General features: G+C 60.7%; 1 protein-coding gene across 1 annotated transcript in view; it reads right to left on the bottom strand.

Moving 5' to 3' along the window:
* DDC (dopa decarboxylase) overlaps positions 1-11080 on the bottom strand; it is a 46908-nt gene that overhangs the window by 23173 nt on the left and 12655 nt on the right. Inside the window, exons 3-5 of the mRNA XM_011377270.2 lie at positions 8862-8981; positions 3312-3446; positions 1274-1417 (exon numbers count right to left, since the gene is read on the bottom strand). Coding sequence (XP_011375572.1) covers positions 1274-1417; positions 3312-3446; positions 8862-8981 — 399 coding nt within the window. The remainder of the gene's footprint in view (positions 1-1273; positions 1418-3311; positions 3447-8861; positions 8982-11080) is intronic.

The following is an 11080-nucleotide window of genomic DNA, read 5'->3' as shown; positions in this document are numbered from 1 at the left end:
CACGTTCTGGATGGCTGCGAGTCAGCTCGTCCTGAATTCTCAGAAGCCGCTTTGACACCAAGCAGCTGCTCGGCTCGAGTCCGATTACCCTGGCTCAGCTCGGTGACACTAACCTGATTTCAGCCACACTGCAAAGGCATAATCACATTTGTTCAGGGGGAGGGTGGGGGCGTGCAGGCAGGCGCCCCACCTCTGAGAGCCTGTGCTGCTCCTGCTGCCAGACCCCACTCCCTTCCAGAGCCTTCTCCTTTGCCTCCTACCTGGGACCCGCCTGCTCTGATTAGCTACATCCCCGCAGGCCCTGTCGCCTGACTTTCTCAAGGGGACGGCGCACTGTCGGGCGGAAGCGGGGAGGCTGTCACAGCCCCAGGAGTCTGTGGAGGGCAGAGACAGCCTTCCAGGTTCAAACCTGCCACACGCACCCCTTGCTTTCAGTGGAGGGCTCAAACTGTGAGGGGCCTGCAACCCCTCTGAGCACATAATGAAGGCTGCACGCACCTCAGAATTAAGCCTGGAGTTACAGTGCACGTGCAGGCTGACAACCCCCAGATGTGAGTTAGGGTTCCAGCTGCCCCCTGGGCCAGCCAGCCGGCCTCCGTCCCCAGCTCCTAGGTCCCTTGGCTGCCCATTTAAGACAGATCGGTTGCGTTTCCTCGAATGTCCTGCGATCTTCGATGTCTCTGCACCTTTGCTGTCTGTCAAAGCTGGATGGCTCTGACAGCTGGGAACCCCGGGGAATGACAAGTGCCCATGTGAGCAGCGTTTCCCAGTCCTGGGCACACGTGCGGACCTCGAGCTGCAGGGAACTGTCCTCAGAGGCTGATTCATACAATGGAATTGGGACCGGGCCTGGGCATCAGAACTTCTCCAAGCTCCCGTGGTTCCGATGTGCAGCCAGGTGACACCCTGCTTATCTGCCACCACACCTGGCGCCACATGCTGCCATGTGCCTTATACGCTCCTCATGACAGAGCATCTGCCAGGGCACAAAAAACCGCCACAGTCAGATCACATGGCACCACTTTAAGAGGAAGCAGAAAGGAGACGTCTCACCTGAGCAGAATCCTGCAGGCTTGGCTTCTCCGCTTAGTTCTGAGGTGAGTGCAGCCGAAGGGAGAATAAACAGACTCTCCCTCCAGCCTTCGTCAGGGAGAAGCAGGCTGAGAGCCACCGAGCAGCCTGGGAAGTGGCCTGGCCCCCGGACCCTACCCCAGGCCCGGGCCAGGCTCAGAGGCCCCCAGGGGCACCGAGGCAGCACATCTGTTGAACTTACAAAGAAAGGAATCAGGCCAGCGGCCTTGTCCTTCCCCAGGGCCTCCTGCAGGGCAGAAGCAGTCATGGCAAACTTGTCATCTGAAGGGACGGCTTTTAATCTCACTCCACCAATCAAGCTGGCTCTTTCCACTGAAGAGTGGGCCTGGAAGGAAAGCACAGGTAGGGTCACCCCGCACGGTCGCCGTGAGCCCGGCCCAGCAGAAAGCTCGCGCCCCTCCCGGCTGCTGCCACCCCGCGGTGACAGGCCACGGCGCCTGCTTTCCTGCCCTGCCTGCCGCGTACCTTGGCTCCTGGAGCCTTTCAGGGCACGCGGAATCTTGCCTTTCTGTCTAATGAATCAGACGCTTAGGAGGGCAAAGTGCTGGGTTGATACTGGTGACACTTGTCGTTCATTGGTCTGAATTCTAGGGTAAGCGGTGAGATCCTCCCAAACGTACCCCGGAAGTGGAGTCTGGACACCCGGGTTCCGGTCCGGGTCCACCCGCCATCTCAGTAAGTAGAGGCTCAGTAAACAGTGTTGGGAGCAAAGGAGCTGAGGACACGGCACCATCGCTGGGGGGCAGAGCCGTCCCCTCTCAGGGGCTCCCAGGAGAGCCAACACACTGGGGTCACCGCTGCCCGCCATCACTGTGTCCTGCTCTGCCCAGTCCCGTGCCTGGGCTTCCCGGGGTCGGCCTCCGGGGGCCTGGGGGGGCTCCCGCCCTTTCCCCGTGGCCTTGGAGGTTCCAGAATGAGCCTCCAGGGCCTCATGTGCACAAAGAGGAAATAACGAACACCTGCTCGAAGCCCGGTTGCGAGAATGGCAGGCTGCGATGTGGATCCAGGAGGGCGCTTAAGTTACTTGCCCACTCTTTTCAAGCCAGGCTCCTAAGTCCCCTGCGAAGCCAGGCCCAGCCCCGGCCGGCACCCGCTTCGGGAACCCTGTGCCTCTAGCTTCGGACGAGGAGTGAGACAGTCAGGTTGCAGACCCCCCGCCCACACCCCGACCCTCGGCTCTCTGGGGCCACGTGGGCCTAAAGTACAGAGAGGACACAGGGTGAGACGCCCCAGAGGGCAGGTGTGACTGCGGTCGGGGGCCTGGGAGGCGGTGACGATGGGGACTGTCATGAAAGCCGGTGGCATTCTAGACTGTCCATGAGAGATGGTTCTGTACACATGCACCTGCCTCCTGGAGAAGCAGCCTTCAGTGTCCGCCCAGGACCCCTTGTGTGGCCTGGGTGTCCACCCCCAGCTGTGGTGGGTGTGAGCTGGCTGTGGCTCCCAGCTGCCCCTCTCTGGTGACAGAGCCGCCTTGTTACCCCACCCCCCGGACTGGCGGTACAGGTGTACAGAAGGCCAGCCCCTGGGTCCTGGAGTGGTGGACCTGTGCTGAGACAAAGTCGTCACGGTTACAATGCCTGGCTTAAAAACGCGTGAAGGATAAACATGTCGGCAACGCTAAACCAGCCAGCTGTCGCTCGGGGACGGGAACGCTCAGGATGGTGCCGTCCACGCGCTTTGTGCCCCGCGTGTGGCGCGGTCCTCACGGGGCTGCTGTCTGCTGCTCGGTTCTGTCCTCTCCCGCCTTAGCTTTCAAACAGGGGGTCGGTGGCCTCACACTAGATGTTCCTGTTTGCAGAGTCCCTGAAACTGTATCTTTACCTCAGTCCAGCCGCTCGCTGGCCGAGCAGCAGCAGGGGACAGGTGCCCTCGGCCCGCGTGAGGGTGAAAACCAGCTCGGAGAATGTACGTGCTTCGCCTGAGATCACAAAACTTACAATAGCAGAGCGGAGCTGTGAGCCCAGGTGACCTCAGCGGGAGCCAGGGGAGGCGGCTACCGGGCTGGGCACGGTGGCGTCACCGCACGTTTATTTTCAACTTGACTGACTAAGCTCCCACCTGCAACCCGCACCCCCTCTGGACAGGTGTCCGTCTCAGTGACACCTGAGGGACGGCTCTTGGATCTTACACGACGCTTCACCATCTTGCTTTGCTTTGATGGACACCGACCACTCAGATCTCGGCGACTCGGCAAGGCTTCCAGCCAACACACTCACTTGATCCGAGCAGTAGGCCACCAGCTTGTCGTGGATGGCGGCTTCCGCCATCTCCGGGGAGGCGGCCTGCAGGCGGCGCACCGCTTTGGTCCGGGCGGCCAGCAGAGAGATCAGGGTGCTTTCACTGGCACTGCCCTGAATCAAAGGAAAGATGGAAACAGGCTTCAGCGCACAGCGAAGGAATCTGCGTCTACCCTGTGGGGAGACAGATGATCAGCTCTATATTTTTCTGAAAAGATGAATCTGAAATTGCAAAGTTCACTCTCGTTCGCATAGAAAGACTCTGGACACCTGTGACTGGCCCATGAGCTTTAATTATTAATTCCGCACTGCATTGTCTAGAGCCCCAGCATGTCCCGGGCAGGAATCTCGGGCCACGGGGATGGGGCGGATGGCGCTGCTGCGGTCGGGCATGGGTGACAGGTGACGCGGATGCGGCGCCCGCTTTGTCATCCCATTTAGTTCGCAAGAGGATCCCGTTTTCAAAGTGTGCCATCTTTGGGTGGGACACCGATGCTCAGAGAGGTCCACTAACTCGCCCCAATGCAGGGCTAGCAACGGGCAGAGTTCGGGGAGCTCACGTGTGTCCCTTGAAGGCTGGGGGTGTCCCTGCATCCTGAGCGACTTGCCCCGTTCCCGCTCACACTCACTGAGAATCAAGGACACCCTGGAAGAACCCCGTGAGCTGCATGGGGTTAACATTGGGCAGAAAAGATTTTAAGAGGTTCATTCTTGTTGACTCTGAGAAAGAAGCTTATCGGGTTTGAGAGGCTGACTTTTCAGGTGGACATGCTCCCCTCCCCTCGCCGATCCTGACGACCGATTTTTATTTACCGAGTCAACGCTTTTACTTCTTTTAAGCCAACCCGTATCCTTTGGGAAGACAGGCCAGACGTAAAGGCGAATGCATTTACATGCGGTTCTGCCGCTCGGTGCACGGACGCACGGACGCGTACATAATCCTCCTTGTTCAGCCTCTAAAACGGGTTTGGCGGTGTCCTTGAGTCACGTTCTCACTAGCAGTGACTCTAGGTGTGTTAGACCACCCAGTGCAAGATGTGGGCTAAGACGCCTGGCCGCAAAGCCGTCGGCTACCGGAGCACCCGCACGCCCCCCGGGGGCCTGCTCCCCTGTGCCCCGCATTCTGTGCACACTGCCGCAGTGGCCCTCACGGGGTGAAGGCACAGCCCCGGATGGGGTCCCCTCCTCACCCAGCACTCGCGCAGGGCTGCAGCCTCTCTCCAGACCCTACCCTCTGTCTGAGGCCTGGGCCCCACAGACCCACAAATGTCCAGTGTCCGCAGAGCCATGTTCTATGGAAAGGCTTTGGGTCACCATGCGCCCCTTTGGGGGTTTCCGGTGGGCTGTGTCCATGTGCAGAGACAAGCGTCCCCTCCTTCAGGCAGCAAAGAGTGATTCTGAGAGGCTCCCAGTGACACACGCGTCAGTCGAGCGTCCGGCACCTCAGCCGAGTGAGGGCAGCAGAATCGATCCTGGCCTCCCTGGGGAGCAGCCCCGGCCGAGGGAGGAGCAGGGCCACTGTGCTTGTGCTGAGAGCATAATGACACCTTTGCTGCACCCGGCAGACAAAGGTTGTCATGGCGAGCCCGCCAAGAGGCAGAGAGGCACTGGCGGGTGCGGAGCTGGGTCTGATGTGGGGGCAGAAATGGCCCTTCAGCTCCTGGGCATTCAAGTGTCGCCCCACACATGGCCGAGAGCTTTCTTCCACGAGAGCTTTCAAACCCAATTAAGAGACCATTTCGCAGCCCTGTTTGTCCAGCTCAGAGGATGACTCACCATGTGACCCAGACACCCGTCCCTGCTTCTATGCTGGCAGCTCTGAGGGACTCAGCGTCCCCTGCAGCTGGGGCCCTACGCTGTCAGGCTGTCATCAAGCTCGGGGCCTCACCAATTACAGACAATCAGCCTCGTGTGCCGGGAAGGGCAGCTTCCTGCCGCGCACACACACACTCTGCCTGCTCTCGTCGAGTGAAGCGAGCGGATCGGCTGCAAGAGGGAGCGTGTTGGGTCTTGGGCCAAGAGATGCCAGGATGCACTCGGCGCCAGGATCTCCGTGGTCTCTGGACGGTGGGATTGTCTTCGAGGAAAAGATAACACGTCGGGACCCAAGCCGTGGTCAGGGGCGAGCTGGTGCAAGCCTCGCGGGCCACGCTCGCAGCTCGGAAGGGGCCGCCTCTGATGCCGTCAGCGTCCGGAGATCTCTGAGGCCGAGAAGCGAGAGCTTAAAGCCTGACAAAGAAGCTCCCGCAGGCCGAGCTCGGAGGCGGCGCTCAGCGCACGGTCTCCCTCACCGCACGCGGCTTCCTTAGGTCACGGGGCGGGGGCGCGGTTGTCGGGCAGCGTCACATTAAGGTAGCGTCTTGGGCTGCTGAAAAGAACTGGAAGCAAATTGTGTTAGTCGTAACTTCCGGTGACCCAGAAACACTCTCCAACTGTTCGCGTTTTGATTTTGGGTGTCGCCTGGGTGGTGAACGTGGACTCAGTCAGGAGCACCCAGCGAGAAGCGGTGCTCTAAGAATCTAGTCGCAGCTTCTCCTAAAGGCCGTCCTCCGAAACGCTACTTCTAAGAGTGAACATTTCGATGCAGCGTATCTCATATCATTTATATGAATGGCGACACATCTCAGCAAATCACGCAATGATAATGTTCTCAAAAAACAGTTAGTGACCAGAAATGCTCATGCTAAAGTAGGAAGTGAAGCCCCACGCAGAAGCTCCGGATCATGTATCATGTCATCCGGAGCTTGTTTACATGCATGCACACACACACACGCATGCGCGCACACACACGGGCACACACATGCACACACGTGCACAGGCACACACCACACATGCACACGCATGCACACACGCGCACACACACACACCACACACACGGCGAGGTAACCCCGGGAGGAGGTGACCCCCAGCACGTGCCCACAGTTCTCCCATTTTTACCGTGACGGTCGGCTTTCACGAGTAGAAAGGGGGTCATACTTTTTTTAAAATGAAGTAGCAAAACCAACAGTGACATCGAAGGCAAAAAGTGGCAAAGTGGAAAACTGAAACAATGATTTAGAGAAAACCATGAGAAACTCCCCCAAAATGTAGAGGAGCCGACAATAAAGGGAAATAACAAAAGACGTCTCGACATTGCGGGTGCAGTGCCGACTGGGCGCGGGAACGCCCCCGGGGGACGGGCAGGTGCCCCACGCGGCCGCCTGGCTCAGGACGGAGCAACGTCCCCGTGGAGCAACAGTGTGTCTCAGACTAACGGGGTTGCCAGTTGCTGGGGCGGGGCCGTCCCAAATGAATGGAACACGTGGAAAGGGTAGATCGTGGCAAAACAGTGGATTTATAAAGAACAAGTACGTCTGCTGTGAGCACTTGGGCTGCAGAGAGGTGTCACGTCACCCCCTCCACGTCCCCTGGAGTGTCAGGACTGGGAGCAGCGGCCGCCCGCCCCACCAGGATGAGGTCAGCTGACGGGGCACGGACGGGGTGCGGACTGGGCCGCGGCCTCCCTCCCCTCCGCTAGGCCAGAAGGGTGCGTGGCGCCCCGTCTTGGAGTCCCGTCTCCGCCGAGGAGGTGGGCCGGGCTGCGTGACTGTGACAAGGAGGCAGCGGTCTGGGAGCCGAAACGCTGTCTTGCGAGGAGGGCCTCGGTGCTGTTGCGTGTGGGTTCCAGCCTGGGTCGTGGCACCAGACGGAAGCTCTGCTCGCGTCAGAGCCCAGTCTTTCCGTCGGCGCCCCGCTCAGAATCAGTGACGTGGGCGGAAAGGCTGAGGACAGAGGCCGTGGGCCTGAGCCCGGCCACGTCAGCCTGCTGGTCGCAGAGAAGCCCGCCCGTCACGGCACATGGCCCGCTCAGCAAAGTGGGTCTGGGGTCTCTGCGTGGGAATGCCCCGAGGTGCCCGTGAGAACGCAGGCCCCGGACCCGTCCTCGACCTACTGAATCCCTTCACGAGGGGCAGAGTCCAGTCTCCCGCGGCGACCAGCACGTCTTGGATGTGGCCGGCAGAATAAGGGCCCCCCGAAAGATGTCCATGACTTAATCTTGGAACCTGTGACTAGTCACCTTTCATGGAAAAGGGGATCTTGCTGATGAGATTAAGTTAAGAACCTTGACACGGGGATTATCTTGGCTTATCTGGCTGGACCCGTTCTAATCACAGCATCCTTAAAAGTGGAGAGCCGCCTGCGGTCAGAGGGATAAGTGACCATGACTGCAAAGGATGGGTCAGAGAGATGGAGCCCTGCTGGCTTTGAAGCTGGGGGAGGAGGCCATGGACAAGGAATGCGGGAAGCTTCTAGAAACTAGAAAAGTCAAGGAAACACTCTCGCCTGCAGCCTCTAGTGTGTGAGGCTTGATTTTCGCCCAGTGGGACCCGTGTTTCGCCCAGTGGGACTCCTGACCTACAGACTGTGATGAGGGGTCTATTTTAAGCCACTAATGTTCAGTGCAGCAGCCACAGGAAACTGACACATGGAGTTGAGGCTCGGGTCTGGTCGTGGGGTCTCCGGACTGGAAGGTAGAAGCTGGCTTGTGGATTTGCTCGCCACACCAGCCGGCGGGGGGCCCGTGCCTCGGTGTTCTCACGGGGGCAGTGGGCAGAGCAACGCAGCCTTCGCCAGTCCCCGGAGCCTCTCCGAAGACAGTGTCTGAAAAACAGAATCTCCTTTTTTCCTGAGTAAGCAGGGCTTCCCAATGTTGTCATCACAGCCTTGACACGAGAGAAGAGATGACACGGGTGTGACGGCTTCAGCAGAGCCTGAACTCCCAGCCAGGCAACGAGGGTGCTCGGCCCAGGTCTTCTTAGTGGCCTTTGTCCTGCAGATCCCGGCGGAGTGGACATCCTGCCATGCCCGTCACTGTGTCGGTCGTGTCTGCGGATGCGCGCGGTGGCACACGGTCTCTCTCAACGGTACATGTCGAATGCAGAGAGTGAATTAAGTCAGTGCATAGGAAAGGCAGTATCTGAGGGTGAGCTACTGGCTCCCACGATGTAGCTTCTAGAAAACTTCGTAGCACGTGGCCACAGCTGCCACTATCACGCTGAGGACAGCCCTACGTGGTGGTGGAGATCGTGGCTCTGTAGTCAGACGAATGTGGGCTCCAACCCCAAGTGGGAACTCATGGGCCAGTGACCTCCCTGCTCAGTGCCTCAGTTTCCCCGCCTATAAAACAGGGCTATTCAAATGTCCCCTGCTTCCCACCGCTGGTGTGAGGTTTAAGTGAATAATGCCCGGGCCCGGTGGCTGGCAACGGGCACACAATGCAAACGTCAGGAGTTGCTGTTTATATTGCCAGGCACCTGCCGAGTGGCCATCACCGTCCTGTGTGCCATGAGCAGAGCCCTGGGGAGCCCGGGGAGACAGCACCCAGAGACAAATCTAGATCCAGTTGTCCCAACAGCTCGGCTTTGCTCATTCTCCAGGGGAAGCATGAGGACACGGCCAGGAGCAGCAGCTCCGCTGTTCCCCGCGGCCGTGGTCCCTCTGCAGAACGCATGCTGCTGCGGGCCGGACTCCCACACGCCCGCGTCTTACCTGGATCACCCCGCCCCCTTCGCCACCTTTCTCCATCAGGAATGCCTCCGGCAGCTGCAGCATCTTGCCCAGCCAGTCCATCATCACCATCTCCAGCTCCGTGCACGCTGGGCTGGCGGCCTGTCACGGGAGGGAGGAGAGGCGTCACGCACCGGCCAGCTGCCCCCCGCGTCCCGTCAGCTGCGGTGCGCGGATAGGATGGACGGGATAACTGCGTCACTGCTTGTCCTTAGACTTGACCAGTTCCACAGAAGCTTTTAAAGCTTTCCAGCAGGCCCGGCATGGGTGGGAGCTGAGGCGAGGATGTGCATCCTGAGTCCCGGGGAGAAGCGGCAGTGGAGACGGGCCACCAGCAGGTCCCCGTGCCCTGGCGGCTTGGAGGCCTCACGGGGCCCATCTGGGCTGGCATGGTGCCAAGAGCCTGGCCCATAAGAGTCCTCATCTCCCCGATGCTTGGGAATGGAGGGGTTCGCACGCTCCAGGCCCCTGGGCCGCCACAGGAAGCCATGTGCCCGCTGTGTGTGGGCTGTGCACGTCTACCGGTGACCTCATCAGCCTCAGGTCCCTGGAGACATCATCCTCCTGCCCCCACCCTGCTCTGCCACAATTCTCCAGGGGCTGGGGCTGGAACGAGGGGCTGGTCTTGCAGAATTTCAGGAGCAGTGTCAGGGTGTAGCCTCCCACTGAACCCAGGTTAAAACCGTCCGACCCCAGGTGCAAAGGCCCTGAACACTCGCTAAGTAGGCACCCTTGGGCCAGCACTCGTGGGAGGCTGGCCGGGGAGGAGGGCAGAGGCCACGGTGGCAACCATGCTGCGTGGCAGGCAATCATGCTGCCCCGCTGGACATCTGTTTAATTACTGAAGGTTCCAGAAAGGCTCCCCGCTGCCCTCACCTCCATGGCCACCGTGAGTCTACGGGACTGGCCTGGGTCAAGAGGTGGGCTCCGGGCAGACTATCCTCTGGGGGCCCCGGGCAGCTCACTGGCTGGAAGCCTTCAGGAGGGCACTCCACAGACTTGCTTGTCATTGCACAAGGGAGGAGCAGGGCGGCCTGGCCCCACTGAGGACGAGGACGGTCGAGCCGTCCCCTCCACGTGGTATGCACTGTGGCTCCCAGGATCCCACAGCCCGTGTGCACCGCTCCCGACACACCCCTGGCCAGGCTGACGCACCTCTCCTGCCGTCAGCCCCTCCAGGGCCCCTCCAGCCCAGCTCCAGGCTGGAGCCTCCCGTCACCACAAGGGACCCTGGCCTCGGCCAGCACAATAGCCTAGAGACAGGACGGCTGCCCCGCTAGGCCCTGGAGAAATCGGACTGTCCCCAGAAGGGACAGACACACAGGAGATGAAAGCCAGGTCCCTGGAAAGACAGGACGGGTCTGGGTCAGCAGAACCAGTGAAATCTGCTGTGGTGTCTAAGGACACAAAATGCCCTCCGAGGATGGGCTCGGCAGCAACCAGGGAAGGTCGTGTGTGCCCGGGTTGCTCTCCAGCAGACGGGGAGGCCTTGGGCGCCTGACGGCCGGCAGGTCAGAGAGCTGGGCGCGGGGCTGGGCGCCCCCGGCCCTTCCTGTTGGGCTGCAGCTGCTGACCCCAAGCCCCAGCTACTCCGAACACATGGCGGGCGGGGGCAGACATGCCTCCCGCTGTGGGACACCGTGCCCTCATAAACAGACTTCTCCTTTCTATGCCTCGGGCCCCAATTCAACATGAGTCAACACCATGAGTCCACTCAGCTCTGAGGCACAGGCAGGGGACACTCCGGACCCCAAAGGCCAAGGGCAGACCCTCACTTTGAAGCCCCTGCGGGCGGAGCTGCCTGGGACCATGTGCGGGCTAGCGTCTGGGGGCAGAGACTTTGCTGGGAGCAGGAGACACAGGAACGGCCAGCCCGCCTGCCTGCCTGACCGCCCGCCCTGAGCAGGGCCCCCTCGGGTGCTTGTCCCCGGATGCGGTGGGGCCGGGCTGCTGGGTGGAGGGGGGCTGGCCCTATTTCTGACCGCCTGCTCTGCCCCACCCCACAGGCGCTCCCGAGGGCAGGGGCCTGTCCCAGACAGCAGGCCCCACCGGCCAGGAGCAGATGGGGTGGGGGACACGGGCCTTTGTCGAACCGGAGACCCAGGCTGATGACCTTCCCCTTCCCCTGGTCTCCCTCGCTGCGAGGCACCCTCTCTTCTCCCGGGGCGCATGGCCGCCTGCTCACACCCCCTGAGGACAGG

Source organism: Pteropus vampyrus, unplaced genomic scaffold, assembly GCF_000151845.1.
Source record: "Pteropus vampyrus isolate Shadow unplaced genomic scaffold, Pvam_2.0 Scaffold308, whole genome shotgun sequence".
NCBI lineage: Eukaryota > Metazoa > Chordata > Mammalia > Chiroptera > Pteropodidae > Pteropus > Pteropus vampyrus.
The sequence above is the reverse complement of the archived record's forward strand: the minus strand, read 5'-3'. Positions and strand labels throughout refer to the sequence as shown.